General features: G+C 40.2%; 1 protein-coding gene across 1 annotated transcript in view; it reads left to right on the forward strand.

Moving 5' to 3' along the window:
• The window catches only part of cemip (cell migration inducing hyaluronidase 1), an 82,950-nt gene that overhangs the window by 20,791 nt on the left and 44,328 nt on the right, over nt 1-17,831 (forward strand). Inside the window, exons 9-11 of the mRNA XM_061068128.1 lie at nt 5,996-6,143; nt 10,352-10,543; nt 16,163-16,332. Of these exons, the coding sequence (XP_060924111.1) occupies nt 5,996-6,143; nt 10,352-10,543; nt 16,163-16,332 (510 nt within the window). The remainder of the gene's footprint in view (nt 1-5,995; nt 6,144-10,351; nt 10,544-16,162; nt 16,333-17,831) is intronic.

Genomic DNA, 17,831 nt, shown 5'->3' on the forward strand with positions numbered 1-17,831 from the left:
GTTGAGATGTGTCACTCGGCCATCTCCCACATGTTTTCAATGTCATTTGACACAAAGGTAACCAAGTCGGGAGCATTTATTCGTACACTCAAGTTACTGTCGCATTGTTGTGGTGAACTGCAGAGTGAAAGTTTGTGTTGTAAAGACATTCACAAGAAAAATAATGTCCCTAAGCTATCATATGTTTTTGAAGCAACATGAACCACCCTGATAGGTTATCAGCAGAAACACCTGAATGTTGCAGCGTGTTAGAAGCGATTGCTTTTGCATGATGTACACTTGATGTACAATTTAAATAAGAGGAATTCGATGAAAGCAGCTTTAATACCTTGTGGACAGTAGCATACAAAACCTGTAAAGCATTAATGCTCCAGACTCTCACCCAATTTTGTGAGGGCCATTGTTGTAGAGTTTGAACCACCTTTTCTTCAGAAGCCAAAAGTTAGTTTTATACTTGGCTGCATCAGATTCATGTGGAAAAGAGACTGACTGACATCAGCTCTCTGACCCCTGACCTCTTATACTCCAGCCTGGTCTCTTCCATGTGTCTCTTCTCATGTGGTGTGTCTGAGTCTTTTCGCTGTGTAACTTATGTAATCGCTCTCTCTGCCTCCTTTTCAGTGTCTCCATAACCTATTGCCTCTCTCTCATCTCCATCAACTTTTCTCTTTGTTTTTCTATCTGTCTCGTCATTTTGTGCCAGATCTCTGAGCTTTGATTCATGCAGTTCTCACGTTGTCATGTGTTAGTGAATAAAGTAAAAACAGGGTCAATTGATATGCATATGCATAAGCTGCCAGTCGAGACCTAATTAATAGTAAAACATAAATTGAATTGAAAGAAGTCGTATTGCAACTTTTGTTGAAAGGAATTTATAGGATGATGTCTGGAAATAAAAGGTATTAAACTACAAGCAGGCCACTGATAAATCATCTAGTTATATTTGTTGTGATATTGTATGCATCATATGTATCACAGTGGAATCAGCAGTTAACGCGTTACTGCTGTAGAGAAGGCTGCAGTTTCAGGGTTGCACTTATAGGCACCTAGTTTTTCATGACACTGCCACCTGATGAACTGGATATCCAGGAACAACACTTCTACAATAACAAGATGAACAAGAATTAGCAAAAGTAATTGATTTGATTTAGCTTTCATTAGCTTATTGTAGAACGAATATTGTGTCTTGAAATGGATAGCAAAGTTAACATTGCGTGGTGTTGGCAAACATAAGGAGGTGTTGACTTAAAAGAGTAATCATTGAAAATAATTCAATCTATTCAGGTAAGAAGAGAGATGTAAAGACAAGTCAAGAGATACAGTCCAGGAGTATTCTCCTACCTCACAAGACCTCACTAGAAGAACAGACTGGAGGCATGTGGCTCATGCTATCCCTCTTAAGTGGAAAAAATGTGTATCCAAAAGATATAAAAAGAGCAATGAGAAGAATGTTATTTTCAAAAGCAAGAGTGACTCACTCAGTATCTCAACTGTTGTTCTCACTTTGGCCGTGACATCAGCTTACTTGATACTTACTAATAAAGTACAGGGCACAAAGTACTATCTGTAGACGACTTGAGTTTATTTGAAATCATATGTTTAAGGGCTCAACTACTGTTCCTTCCCTTTTTAGTCTTTATGATTAACTATGCTAAACTCAGGTCAGTCTAATCCCACTAATGGATGTGCAGTACAAAGGATAGTAGTGATTTGTAATGTTTCCAGTCGAAAACTATTTCTTCTAAAAAGTATCAGGAGAAAGAATTGACAACATTTTTTAGTAATAAACAATACACAAAATAGTATAAGCAGTTATTATATTATATATTTTTTATGACAGTAGATGTTTCTTGATGTGAATTGCTTAAATGCTTGTAGTGTGACTTCCTATTTTCAAGTACAGTAGAGATAATCTGTAGCTTAAAATGTTTCTTATAAATACTTGTTCACAGCTGGAATATGTATAGGTTGGATGTAGCTTTCACAGTTTCACTTTATATGCAAAACCTGATTTATTCCTCTTCTTATTCTAAGACGTCAGGTAGACAGTACAGAGGTTGAAGCGATATCTTTCCTTACATCTGATCTCTGATCAGCATTAAGGATTTGATAATTTACCATCCACTTGTGGTCTATTGTCTCTGGAAGTTAACATGACTTCCATCTGATGCTGTTCATCACTTCAGGATATCGGAGTGATAATGTCCTGTTGACCAACACCAGTTTGAGCCAGAATATAGTTTTTTTTAACTAGCCGTGTGCATATAACGACTGCACAAAATAGAGAGAGAATTGGGATGGTGATGCTGAGGCTGGGGACTGGTGCAGAGAGTTAGAAGTCTGCAGTATAGCTGTGAGCTGGTATGAGCACACCCAGACCAAGTGTCATTACTTTCATTGCAGTAAGACATCTGTCTGAATGCAACAATACGTCATGGCTAATAAAATTAGATATGATGGTCAAACATAACAACCGCTGTCTGATTGCGTATCTGTAAAAGTCAGCCAAATAAACTTGTGTTGTTTTAATGCAGTAGTCAGGCAATAATGATTACAGCCATGATCAAAATCCCACGCTGCACAAGATACAAGTAGTTTTCCATAGAGCAGGAAAGGGAGAAGGTTAGCCAGCTGAGAATCTGGAGGTGTACAGTCAGCTGCCTCCAGCCATCCAATTAACAGCTCTTGGTTACTGATCCTATTCTTACATTAGCCGTTGTGATATACAACACTGATCTCCTGTGTTTGGAAGTTGAATGGTAAAATAAGATAATAGAATAACATTTTAACTGCGTCATCAGTACCTTCGTGCAGTTTTGATACAATGTGAAGAGAATAAAAGGCCAACATTGAAGTATCGCTGAGATAAAGTTACGTTGGATTACATGCTGCATTATTTGCTTTGAGTTCCTTGTGCGTGTGAAGGAAGTCTGAATGCAACATGAGAAGGGCAGTGACCTGCCAATACACAGAGGTAATAAGACTAATTATAGGCAATGACTTTTACAGAAAAAAAATGGCCACCATAAATAAATTCAGCCACTGGGTGTGATGAAATCCTTTAGAATCATCTCAGCTATTGCTGTTGTATTAATGGAGTTTCAAACAGAAGACCCCACATGGATGTCAGCTCCAGATGCTCCTGTGTCCGGTTTCATTGTGGTTGGTCTGTCCGTGCAGTCAAGTGATCATCAACACAAAGCCAGTCTGTCATTACTGCGCTGCAGGGACATGACACGGTTGCAGCCAGTGAATGCGGTTCAGCCTGGCACCATAAAGCTGCAGCTGTTAACCTTCCATGAATGATATGCAGTAGCACAGGGTCTGCCCACTCAGCCTCCAACACCCATTACCATAAAAAATAAGGCTCCAACTGCTCTTTTTATATGGATAGTGTGCAATTTTCTACCTCAGTGTCCTCTTCTTTTTTTAATAATGCACAATTTTCTTCCTTTATGTGCTCTTGTTATCTTACTGGACTGTTCTGTTTTTGCAATACGATAAAATAAATAATTCTAAATGGATAGTTTGCAAAAATGATTTCCAGAAATGTACTAATCTTAGTTTTATATATCTTTTTATTATCAGCCTTTTACAACGTAGTAAGTCTCTGGAAATGTTATTCTGTTTTCATAAACATCCAAGAAGAACTGGTATGTCCCTCATAGCTTGCCAGCTCTGTGTGTCATCATTTTTCCACAGAGCCTGGACAAAGTCATGGTTTTCCTCAGTTTGCAGTTTTTACTGTCTAATTTGCCTTTGTGGGATCTCTATTTTTAGTGTTTTTGCTTTTTGTCTCATTCCAAAAAATTATGTAATGTGGTTCGGATTTGTTTTTGATTATCTGAGCATCCTACGGAAATATGGAGTCTCAGTGCCTGAGATCGAGTGTCTGCACTTTCCTGTTGTTGCTTTGAAGTTTGTAAAGTTGTTCTGTAATGTGACACTGATGGTCACTGGGGATCAAGAGGTCATGGTGTGCATTCTTAAAACATTAGCATCATTAAACGCAGAACTGCTGTGGTTGAGGGGTAGAGTGATTGCCCTCTAACTCGAAGGTCGGCGGTTCCACCATCAGTCTTCTCCATCTGCATGCCGAAGTGTCCTTGGGCAAGATACTGAACCCCTAAAATGGCCCCTCATAGATATTGAATGCACTAATTGAATCCTTACTTGTGTTGAGGGTTAAGGAAAGAGGATGTCACACCTTGTTAAAGCCCTATGAGACAAATTGTGATTTGTGAATATGGGCTATACAAATATAATTTGATTGATTGATTGATTGATAATTGCAAGTCTTTTTTCGGATAAAAGCGTCTGCCAAATGAGGTGTAATGTAATGTAAACAAAACAAGGAGTGGCCTCTCCACTTAATTTATGTCACCAACCATTTTCTGAAGAGAAAATCTCTGGATTTCACAAAAAGCACTGAAATTCAGCAGTGTTCATACCATAGACTAGCCTGGGTGCCAGACGAACTTAGCCCCGCCCACAACATTTGTTGTTCGGGAAGTTCGGTCTGGAGTCGCTCCGTTGGGGAGACACTATGGCCGATCAGGAGCTGATCGGACCAATCAAATCATCAGGGCGGGCTTTATACGATGATTGACAGATGATCTACAGTGACGTAATCAACCACGTCACCAGAGAGCGCTGCCTGCAGAGCTGAGATGTGTCGATGCTGCATCGAGTCTGTTCCAGCAGACATCGACAGCGCATTCATTTTGAAAGAGGAACAGAGGAACGCGATCAAGGTATTTGTAGATCGAACAGATGTTTTTGCCGTCCTCCTACGGGATTCATAAAAAGTTTAATTTATCAGCTGGCCCCGATGCTGCGGCCACACAAGCAGTATAAAAAGAGAGTGGGGGGGGCGCTACGCTACGCTCCTCAGCACATATGAGACAAAAAAGACACATGTTGGGACACTGTTAATGTTGGAGCAACAAGGAAGTGTAAAACGCTCCTGCAGAGCCATGACAGCTCTGCCACGCAGCGTGCGGATCAGCAGCTCCGTGGATTTCTGGTAGGGACGGATCTCTCTCAAAGCCCCGGGCCGGTCCCGGGGCCGGTCGCGGTCCCGGGGCCGGTCGCGGTCCCGGGCCGGTAGCGAGACTCTGAGAGAGATCCGTAGCGGGCTTCTTCACGCCGCCGCCGGCCGGGGCTCTCACGAGCAGCCCTGGTCTCCAGCTGCTTCCTGGGGGCTTTGCCTCCAGTGGATATATGAGCGGCATTAGCAGCATTTCCATTGATTTATTTAGAGAGTGAATAAACTTGTGAAACAGACAACTGACAACAACTATGCGTCGCTTGACATACGTCACATACTACGTTGCTCTGATTGGTTGTAGGTCTATCCAATTGAGCGAAGAGGCTGGTTCTGTTGAAACACGCCCCATAATCACAGCCCAATGGAGCGGTCTCAGACTCATATTCTGACTAGAATAATGAGTATGACAACGTCAGGCTAACCATAGACTGTATCAGTTCCCAAATAGAATGCAAATTTTAAAGTTGAAATTTAACCTGTGGCAAAAGGCTGTAGAACTGGATGTGGGACTCTCATCCCTGCATTTCCACTTTGAGCCAGATGTTGACAGACAACATTGGGCTTACTAGCTGACACTGTACTGCATATGGAATTTTTGTGAGAAATGTCATAAATTAGTAGCATTTAGGCTAAACTATGTATAACATGGCACAGCACAAGTATTGGCCACAGAGCAGATTTAACTGGGGAAAACCACACTGTTCAGTAAAAGACCTGAGCCCTAACCCATAGTGCTAGTAGACGTCATTAAATTCCTGTCATTTGCCAGCAATAAAAGGCAGAAACTTGAAAAATAGCAGATGTCTGGTAGAAAGTGCCTTCATTTTAAGTGCCTGCAAGTCCTTTGCAAGAATGTTTCTTTTCTCTTTATCATTGGTGTGTCTTGAAATTTTATAGTTAGGTTTGCCGCCCGTCATGTTTTTCATTCTTTTCTCCTGTGTCCAGGCTGAAACCCATGATGGTATACCATCCAACCAGACAGGAGATGTGATCCACAAGAATGACAAGGACTACGGCTTTGTCTGCCTCAACAAGGACCAGGCTCATGGCCTCTGTCGCAACTACAGGGTCCGCTTCCTCTGTGGGAAACTGGGTACGTTTATCACTTTGTGTGTTGTGTTTGTATGTATTTATTAGGGCTGGGCAACGATTAAAAGTTTTAATCGCGATAAATCGCATGATTTCCCTGATTAATCACGATTAATCGCATTTGTATACGCAAAATCCAATAATGAATTAAAAAGTAGTGTATAGCGCAATTTTATTTTCAATGTTCTGCCATATGAACGAAAGTGCCATAACATTTGTTGTGCAAACACTTTTAACATCAGCATTTAATACAGTAGCAGTTAAATAAAATATTCAGTGTAAATCTCAACTTAACAATGTTATCAAAGCAAATACAAAATTAAAGCTCAATGCCACTGCCAGGGCATTAATGTTATCCTCTTCGTTATGAAAAATGTATACTCCTCCCTGCGTCTAACGTAGTCTGCCGAAGCCTCGCTCCGCTCGCTGTTTCGTTGAGTGATTTGCTGATATCAACTGTGTGTTTTGCATTTAGGTGATATTTTAGACTGGAAGTGCTCCGGTGATAAGAAAATTCACCTTTGCAGTGGCTACAAATGACTTTGGTTCTGTCGACTCAGCCGTCTGGAAGAACTTTAAAATGAAAATGGCCATGTAAAAGCTCGGTACCCTTATCCATGGTTGTTTATCCGCCAATTATTTTCTTTTTTCCGGTTCCGCAGCAGTCAGCAACAGACTTTCACAAAATAAAAGCCTGACTTTCACAATAAAACAATAAATAATCAAACCTGAGTTAATGCGAGATAAAATAATTAATCGAGTTAACTCATCACTTGAGTTAACTCGATTAAAACGAGTTAACTTGCCCAGCCCTAGTATTTATTTTATGTAAGTATGTCCTTGAAATATTCTGTCCGTGATGTTCTAGGTAAACTTTGTTTCTGTTCAACGAGGATTAATGGATCTCACAAGAATATTATGGATAGAGAGCTTGAACTGATCAGTGCTGGTATATACTGTACACAAACATGCTGGCTGTGGTCCAGAGATTGTGTTGTGTGTGGCATGCTGCTATGGTTGGAATGCATGGGGCCCACATCATGGTGCAGGAAAACACTATCGAATGGCCAGCTCAGAGTTCAGAGGCTGTGCACCAACAATACAGAGATACCATGGACCAATGTCTGGGCTCGTCGCTATGTGTCTGCATGCGTGTGTGTCTGTGTGTTATGAGAGCACAACGGAATTTTGGCATGATCTACAATTACCCCACACGCACACAAAATGTGTCATAGCGCATCTACACCCTCCCACATATTCAAGGAAAATCTTCTTAACCAGCCGAGATGTAATTTTAGGACAAAATTGATTCCAGTTCACAAATGAATGGCAAATGAAAACAGATACGACACTGTATGAGTTAAAAATGTTGAACCACAAGTTGTGCAAACACACATTTTCATTAAGTTGTTTGTTTGGCTTAATAGAGGTTTGGGAAGTCAATAATGCCTTTAAAAAGTAGAGAAGACAAAAATATCCAGGATGGCACCATAGATGCTTGCCTTAGTTTGTTTTGCAAAAGGTATTTATTTAATTATTTTCCTTTATTTAAACTTGAAAAGAATCATTGAGGGCCAGCTGGCCCTTATTCACAATAAAGCTGGGTAAAAATAAAAGACACAAGGTAGAAGTTTAAATTGACCAAGGATTCCCAACAACATATTTTTACAGTGTGTTGTAAAGACTTCCATGTGGTTGGAGAACCTAAAAGCAGATTTTCCAAGCCCAGTTACAGACAGTTTGATATGGTCCAGAACATAAGTCGAGCATAGAAGTGATATAAGACGGCAGTTTCCCAATCAGGGCTTTGTAGATAACAAATTCATATGCCTATCACGTCTTTTAGACCACCCAGCTTTTTATACAGGATGCAAGGATAGGTTCGAAAGCATAACCAGTAATAAACCTAAAGGCAGAATGATGAACAGCATCCAAGGGTTTAAAAGTGAAGGCAGAGGCCTGACTATAAATCACATCTTCATAATCCGTAGCAGAAGGGAAAACAGCTTCAACAATCCTTTCCCCTACACGACATAGGAAAGTTAGCTCTATTTCTACACTAATAATGTTTTTATCAGCATTTATTATTATGTCTATATGATATTGAATGTGAATATGTCATCTTTTGAAATTATTCAAAATATTGGAAACCTGCAGACAACTACATAGAGTTAGTTGTTTTTGCATTCAATATGAATAAGACACAATGAGGAGAACCGCAAAAGAATGTTGCAGGTTTTCCATTGCTACGATAGCAGAGTTTGCCAAATAATACAATACAATCTGCATACAAATTTACATTGCAGATAAAGATGTTTTATTATAAAACGTGGAACACCCTTTGGCGTATTGTATAATCTCTTACATTGTTTTGATTCTTATGCACCACAACAGTGAGGCAACTTCCTTGGAATTAGAAAATCTAACAAACATGTTTTTGATTTTTGATTTGATAGAAGAGATCTTCTGCTTTGATGAACAGTTGAAAGTATGAGAGAGGTTACTTTACTGGTAATCTGTCCCACTGTGTGTTTGTCTTAGAGGGGGAGGTGGCTTGAGGTGGAATGAAGATACAATATTTCTTCTTAACAGCCTGGTAACCAACACTGTTTGGACTGGTAGACCACAGTGTTTGATGGTCTCTCCCCACCACATTGGTTTATCTATGTTCATGTTTAAAATAAAATGTATAACATTGCTATATTATCCTGGATCACATAAGGGTTGATACCAAATATAACTGTGTCTCCCTGCTCAGTCACAAGGAAAAGCTTACACTTGATGTGAGACATCAGCTGATTATTGATCCTCAGAGTCAGGAGGAACAACTGTAGACCAGCTCTTTGTCGTTCCAAGGACAAACCCTGAACACACTGGAGAGATGCTTTCAAAAATACTGCCATACATTTTTTTTATTTCTCAGCTGACTAAAACACAAGGTACTGTCAACGGAAAAAAACTATCAAATCAATTTTCAGTCTGACCATCTCCCCAGGTACACTTGTGCAGATTGTAGTTTCTCAAGGTACTTTGTAGGTCCGTTTTCACAGGAATCTTGGTAAATCTGCACAGTTGTTATGTGAACTAAAGCTGTCTCTGTGTCTTCTGTCTCTTCATGTGATCCCAGACTGACTCAGAGCTCAAGTGGGGTCACACCTTCTTTTATAAGACTCTTCATTGTCATTGATGCTGAAGATCTATAGTACCCAACAATACCCAATTGTATATCTCCAATCTGGCCTGGGAACACCTTGGGATTCACAAGGAGGGGCTGAGAGAGATAGATTGGTAAAACATCTAGGTCACCTAGCTAAGCACAATGATAGTAAGACTGAGGGAATTTAATTTGCATTCTTAATCTAAAAGTGAGATAATCACAATGTGAAGCAGCCCTAAATCTAAGTAAATTCAAATGATTCTCAATCAGACATCCTGTGAGGTTTTTTTTTCAATGAATGGAGCTGATGTATTGTTCTTGCATGAAACATGATGATCATTTTCCGACTTTAAAGTGTGGGAATATGGGAGCACAGTGTTCTTTTTCAAAATAGAGCAAAACCTACAAACTAGCTGAGCCAGGTGGAGTGACGCTGATTCATAACCTAGTAAATGGCTGGACAGGTATACGGTCAACATGCTAAATTGTGGCTGTAGTTGGAAACATTGGAACCGTAATGTTTCCAACATCAATCCATGATGTCATTGCATCATAACATGTGCATTATGACTGGTATCAGCAGATTTTAAAGCTTTATAAGTCCATTTAATGTCCAGTTTTACTAACTCACACACAGCTCCTACGGTTTCTGTCCAATAAAGTTTGGGATTAAAGTGCTCATATTAAAACAGCTTGTGTCTTTCACAATGACCACAGCCTCTGTCTGGGTAACAAACCAAACTAGATATTAGAGAGTAAATGTGGTTTGCCCCTGTAGGTGCTCAAGAAAAAATTCCTCAAAGGGTTAAAAAGTGCCAATTCATTTTAAGAGAGCAATGACCATTCAGGAAACTCCGCTAGCTGACCTATGTTGGAACTTGATCATGAACTCTGGCATTTGGGAATGTAGTTCTGGACTTTGGCTGGTTATTGCACTGGAAATTATACTTAAATATGCTCACAATGCAATACATGGACCAGATATTTTACTGGTGTGACTCTTTGACTGTGTCGGTCATTTTGTGTGGTCTAACTCTTATCACCTTCCTCTGTAGTTCGTCCACAAGCCTCCATATCCATCGACATGTTGTCTAACAGCAGCATCCTGGAGCTGGCTGAACAACCAGAGGGCTGGGGCTTAGGGGATCGAGTGGTGGTGGCCAGTACTGACTACTCCATGCACCAGTCTGAAGAGTTCACCCTGTTGCCCTGCCCAACTTGCACATCCAACCAGGTCAAGGTCCAAGGTAAGAGAAGCAGTGACCTGCAGTGTGTTACAATGCAGCCATCAAAGGTTTTGCTCCTTCTGGGTTATCATTCAAATTTGATAACTACTTAATTGTAATAAAAACATTCACCATTTGAATTGATATCTTTCGAAGACAACCCATGGGGTTTGGGAAATTGCATTATTATTTTCCTACATTTATGCATAATAATACAAATATTGTTTTATTATATTCAGTCATATTCAACACCAGGGAGGTGAATGTTCGAGGCAGGTGTATTCCATCAGTTAGCATGTCCCTGTGCTCCAAGTACAGATCAGTTGCAAATTAAATGAAAACACAACATAAAGTGTCTTAGTAACGTGCAACAATTATAATACAAAAACTTTACAATAATCAAATGTGAGCTGATTCCCTTTATCATATATAAATGCAGATGTTGCTATAGAAACAGCAGCCAGCAAAGCCTCGTTGTGACTAAAGCCTCTACAATCACTGTCTCAACAATACGGCTGTTACAATTCACAAACCAAAACTGAGTCCCCAGTCCAGACATCCACGGTTCCGGTTCGCACACACAACCGCTTTTTGAACATGTTCTTTAGTGTTTTCATTGTTCCAAATGTAGGTGTTTTAATAAAACCCACAAACTAAACACCCCCCTCAAAACAAAAAACTAAAAAACGAGGTCCAAACTGGACTATGGATTCAGCACATCTGTACAGTCCTACTCAAAACAAACCCTAGAGTCAACTGAATTTTATAATCTAAATCAACTGGGCCATGCTCAGAATGTCGATGTCACAGAGCGGGATTGGATGGTAACCTAATTTTGCTGTAGAGTGCACGTCTTTGGGTGTGCAGTTGTCATGTTTATGTCCACTCGTTCTTTCTGGATGTCCTCTTAAAGATCCTATATGCAGCTGTTTACTTTCTTTCAGAAATATTGTAATAACTGCATCAAGCTTTCCTCCATCCCTCCTTCTTTTACTCTCTCAGAGCCTGTCTCCATCAGTGGAAGACAACAGTAGTGCCTCTTGTTTGGTTTCTATTTCAATAGCTTCTATCCTTCTACTGAAGTTAGTATGCCAGGGATACCACAGATAGTAAGTCACTGTAGCTGAAGTGTCAAACCTTTTCTATAACAGGAATTGTTTATAATGTGGAAGAAGCAGAGGGGAGAGTGTAAGTGAGTACAGAGACTGAGGACTCGAATCATCTGAATAGACAGACGGCAGGTTGTTTTGGAGCTTAAAATAAAGAGGGGATGTTCTTAGCTTAAAATAGGTGTGTCAGAGAGACCTGAGGTGTGTTCTGCTCTATTCCAGCTCCTGTGGGATGCCTCAGGCACAACTCAGTTTCCTCTGTAAGGAGGACAAATACCCTGTGAGCTTTTCCTCCATGAATTTATTATTGAACTTAACTTAAAATACAAAAAAGCAGATTACACAAATCACAGCAATCCAATTTAGTCAGTGACTCAAACATTTGAGAATGTGTCGTTATGTTGCCCAGCTGCATTAAATGTAATTTGCTTATTGTCTCAAGTACCTCAGTGAGGAGAGAAGGACACTAACTCTTCCTAGGTGAACACTTCAATCTTCTATCTATCTGAATGGATGACATTACAAAGCAAGATACAGAGACATGAGGGAAATAATCATAAATACATCAATATTTTGATTTGAAAATATAATCCTGCAAATGTTCATATTACATCCAGTTGTGAAATATATTATATTTTTAAGATCATGCTAAAGATGGCAATGTCATTCAGGCAGTTGGCCATGCACACATGCTTCCACCATTACACTCTCACCACAGTTCACAGCTCAGCCTCAGAACGCCCGCTGTGAGTTGGCATGCACATGTTAGGCCACGCACTGAGGGTGTAGCAAAGACAGTTTTCACAAAAACACATCTTTCATTTTATTTGAAGGATTTTTTTTCTAAATTGAAATGGCAAGTCATGTAGAGTCAGCCTTACTTTCACAGCACATACACCACAAACCACTTTATTACGAAGTGTTTCCACAAGGATAAAAGCAAAAGGTGAGAGCAGTTGGAATATAATGAAAAGTGGCCAAGCACATAAACCAAGCAATGGAAATACATCAGTGGCACAGAAAGGCAAGGTGACCTTTGAAACAGTCAGGTAAATTGTGTCACTGTGTAGAAGCTGGATAAACAAATGCTTAGTTACACATACCAACATGGAAGCAGGTAAAACACAGTAAACTCAAGCATTTTGAGTTAGAGCTCCATCAAAACAACTGAAGGGTTTCTCATCTTATTTCAATCTTATTTGTTTCCCTATTTTATTCTCAACCTTCCAAATGTTTTCTGTTGACATATATTGACAGTAAGACCCTATCTTATCGCATCAACATCACCATGATATCTTCAGGCTGATGTATTTGTCATTGTTTCTCACCCATGTTGGTTAGACAGAAAATGTATTATTGCATTACATTACACAAGGTCTGAGTAGTCATCACAACTCATGTAATAATGTAGTAATAAGAAATTGTAAATGGTCTGTATTGATTTAGCACTTTTCTAGTCTTGATGACCACTCAAAGTGCTTTACAGTACATTCACACACACATTCATACAGTACATATGTGCAGCACTTTTGTCTATTAGGGGGCCATTCTTGCTTCAGTATCTTTGCCAAGGACACTTGTAGATTGGGAGGACTGGGATCGAACTGCTGACCTTCTGGTTGGTTGGAGGACGACTGCTCAACCCCCTAAGCCACAGTGGGCAAGGGCTTTTTCCATTTTTAAGGTGGTGTGTGTCTGTGTGTGTGTGTCCGGTGTGTGTGTGCCACCCAATGCCAAGCTAGTATGAACACATACATAAAAGGCCCTTATTCTTCTGCATCTCACACACACATTGAGCAGTGTTCTTCAGGTCAGCCTTGTCAGCTGTCTCCTTTCTTGTGTATGAATAAAAAAACCTCTTTGTCACTTGGAAAAAAGACTGTGCCTGCAGAAGCTAAAAGTCAGCATTAACGTGATGTGACGTATCCTCGCGTTGCTGTCGCATCCTGTCACAGATTCATGCACCAAAAAAAATAAAGTTAGCATTTCTTCCGCTTTGGATTCGGGGGTCCGTCTATTTATTTAAAATCTCTGCTTGAGCTGCTGGCATTTGTCTCCTGCCCAGCTGCATCAGAAGATCAGTCAATTTAACTTCCCCTTTACCTTCCCCTTTCCTCTCTGTTTTCTCTCAGCTCTTTGACGTCACTGGGTCTTTGGCCTTCCAAAATGAAAATCCTATTTTTGAGAGCCTGGGGCTGCTCCTCAGAGCTGTCATACTCCTTACTGTTATCCTTTAAATTAATTCCTGCCCTTGTGCCACTTTGCTGCACCATTTTCGTGACAATGCGGTCTGCTCTCCAGCCCCTGAGGTAATGCACAAATACTGAGGGTGTGTTGTTGAGACACAGACAGACGGCCTGTGGCTATTTATCAGTTTGAGTCCAATAAGTAGTGCTTGGGTTTTACATGTTGAACTCTTGACACTTCTAAATGGCATTATATGATGATGGGTGTAGAAAATAAACGCTGTGGAGTGGATCAATGGCCTGGAGCAGTGGTGAAGTATTTAGCATTATTCTATTTCTCTCTGACATTTAACTAAACTCACAAAGTCAGGCTCTGTCTCTCCAGCTCAGTTTTAACATCTTTCACCAGCCCACAGACGTCTGTCAAAACTTACAAACCACATTAACAGCTATCACAACTTCTTTAGTGGATACATTACATGGCCCTTAAATATATCCACATTAAAACCATATGGGAGGATTTGACATGCAATTCCACCTTGAGCCACCACTCTTGTGGTTTCCTGCTTTCTATCTTGAATTGCATGCTGGCTTTGTGAAGTGTTACATATCACTACCTGTATACTACTCTATGTTTGAACTGGATTAATTTATGGCCAGATTTACATCAGCAGTATGAACACTACTAAATGTTTAAAAATTATTCCATCTATAAGCTACATGGTTGTTGAATTATTTGCTCTCTGAAAGTGATGGTGTGTGAATCCTTTCAAATCAATATCGGTATATGAAAATATTTATCCGGGTCTGGGTTAGTTCTGTCAGTACCCGAGGCAGCCGGTTGTATCTTACCTGGCAGCATCTATATAGCACATGAAGAGCTGCTCATCAGTTTATGAAAAAAGTGAATCTAAGTAAATCTAAAACTCTAGTAAACTGAAATATGAAAGATGAATGTATGTGAACCTGAGCTGTTGAAGTGTTTGAGCTGGAATGAAAGTGTCCTGGCTGTGCTGGTGGAAGGAGTAGGAGGAGAAAAGAGGTTAAGCATGTGGGTGTCTGAGCTTCTGTCTCTCAGATTTCACACTTGAACATTTCATTGGTTCCATTTCTTTTCCTGGCATCTCTTTGTTTGTACCTAATCAGCACATTTGTGTTGTTCAGAATGTGAATGTGTAGGAGTGGAGGACACAAGGAACTGAACCGTTATCGTTTCTGCAGCATTCTTCCACTTACTGTGTTGTTTTGTTGCCTTTTATGGGCTCCTCTTTGTTCTTCTCATCTAAAGGAGATACACTACATGCAACAAGCATAATGCTGTAGCTTTTAAACTAGTGAAAGGCTCAGTGTGAGGGGTGGGGGGTGGGGGGGGTACTTATAGCTGTCATGTGTTGTAGCTGTCGCTGTGTCCGATTGTATTCTGGCAGCTCATTAAGCCCAAATCAAAAAGTGTGTGACATAGCCATCGGAGCATTAGTGTTCGCTAATGCCAAGGAATATTAAAACAGTCCTCCAATTGAGCTTTATAGACAGCATGTGGTTCAGAGTGAAGTTAGAAAATTGTGTTCATCCTATTATTATAATAGATGATTATAATAGACAGACAGATCAGAAAAATACCAAAAGCTCATCTTGTGTTATAATTAGGGTCTTTGGCCTGTCTTTGCTACAGGAAAAGGGGACAGTGTAGTGTACTGTACCTTTTGTTCTGAGCTTCCTGTAGCAGCAAGAGGTTGGAGGAAAGTCCAACTCTTTGATGGCAACAACATGAGCAGCAAGTTCACATTAGGGAAGGTCATAAAAAACCACTATGCAAATGAATTCACACTGAATCTTTGATCTCTGAACTTGACATATGGATTGCATTCCATCCTATTTTCTGTATCTGAAACAACATGCTTCCAGCATCACAGCCTCTTACATCTTTTTAACAGATGGCTTGCATTGGCCTGGATGCCAGGTAGGTGTGAACATGTAGCAAGTTAAAATTGGATGGGGTGGAAGGTGAGGTGGAGAACTACTGAGTTTCTGACTGGTTTACTGCTCTGGGGTGTACTCTAACTAATGGTCAGCTCTCAAGTGGTGCATTAATCCGAAACATCTGCTCAGCCACACACACACACACACACACTCACACATACACAGAACTATTCTCTAGTGTGAATTGACATCTGTTGAGACTGTGCTCAGAATGATGAGTGTTGATCCGAGCAGCAGTTTTCAACAGATGTCCCTATTTTGTGTTTGTTGTAATCTCTTGTGTGTGTGTGTGTGTGTGTGTGTGTGTGTGTGTGTGTGTGTGTGTGTGTGTGTGTGTGTGTGTGTTTGTGTGTGTGTGCACACAGGTAAGGCTCAGTTCATCCACATGGGTGAGGAGGTGGACGGTGTGGATGTGAGGGCAGAAGTTGGCCTGCTGAGTCGTAACATCCTGGTTCGTGGGGAGATGGAGCCTGGCTGCTACGGCAATGAGGCTTGCAAATTCTTCGACTTCGACACTTTTGGTGGTCATTTGAAGGTACAGTCTTTTCCTAACCTTTTAATTCACAACAGACAACCAGGTGATTCACTGGGGAACCCGTTTGTACACCAGGGATCATGAACAGTAATCATGTAAAACAGCACTTGCAATATAATATTACTGAACTCAACTTATCTCGAGTACCCCCGAAAGTTTGTGCAACTATCCATGGCAAATGAGCAAACACAAAGCAGTATGTGGACTGTGTTTAGATATTTTTCTCAATGGCTCCTCTGATGTTGGTCTTTTGCTTTGATAATACATGTGCATCATAGGTTGTACTTCACTTTAAGGAGGAGGTTGGGGTGAATGTTTGGGTGTTATCACAAAAAAAATGTATCACTGGATGATTCAGCACCTCACAATTCAGCTCTAGTGCCAAAGCTTAGTGCCACTGCAGGAAGTAATGTGTCTTTTGGGTAGTGAGGTGGAAGGTAGCAGAGGGGAGATTGGGGTGGTGGATGATTGCATTTATCGTGGAAAGCACCAATTTTAATCAATCAGACATAATTGACACTGGATGTTGTCATTGAATGAAGTCTGGATTTCTGCTAAACTGTCCAATACCACTATCCATTTCATAACAGGAGCTCACACTGCGAGAGGCAGGGCACACCCTGGACAAGTTGCCAGGGAATCACAGGTCTAACACATAGAGACACACATTCATACTCACATTCACACCTGGAGGGAATCTAGAGTCATCGGTGATAAAAACCTCTACTATGGAAAGAAACCAGCGCACAAAGAGTAAACCCACAGGCATGGATATTTCACCTTCAAAATTACATCACATCTTAGTTTTTTTAATTTTACCAATCCTCCACTTAACCAATAAAAAAAGTCTGAAGTCATGGCTTCCAAAATAACACATTATAGCCTATTCCCTTAGCCTAACAGCAGGACTCTGTTTTTATTATAAAAAACATTTCAATAAAGGAGAGCATAAAGGTTTTGTCAGAATAAATGTACTGTATGTCATATAATGCATTCAGCATTAATGGACTGTTACGCCATTGACAGTCCTTGGTTTCTTGTAACCCCCTGTGTATTAAACGAGATCGATGATGCAAGATATATTTTGTTTAAGCAAACCTATGCAGCTTCATGCCTATAAACCTTTTTTAATTTGACTATTAATTAATAATTTATTTACTACTCTCTGTTATATGAAGAATAAAGTTAAAATACAGTGAATAATGGGCTGATTAAGGAATTAAAACCTTTTCCTTAGAGGCAAATCAAGTGGACAAATCAGTGGATGTAGTCCTAACCAAATTTTTACCCAGGTGTTTGAATTACCCAGCACTTTACAATTCAACGACTTCTCATCATGAATACATTTGCCTTAAAGTCAAAGTGCATAATACTAAATGAGAACAAACAATGACTATAAAATAAAGCAAACATATCTGTTCTGTGGTTGGTTACGAAGTAGTTAGTTTGCTTTTGATTGGTTCAGAGCTGGACTCTAAGGAGACAGCTTAGATGTGTGT

This window comes from Limanda limanda, chromosome 3 (assembly GCF_963576545.1).
Source record: "Limanda limanda chromosome 3, fLimLim1.1, whole genome shotgun sequence".
NCBI lineage: Eukaryota > Metazoa > Chordata > Actinopteri > Pleuronectiformes > Pleuronectidae > Limanda > Limanda limanda.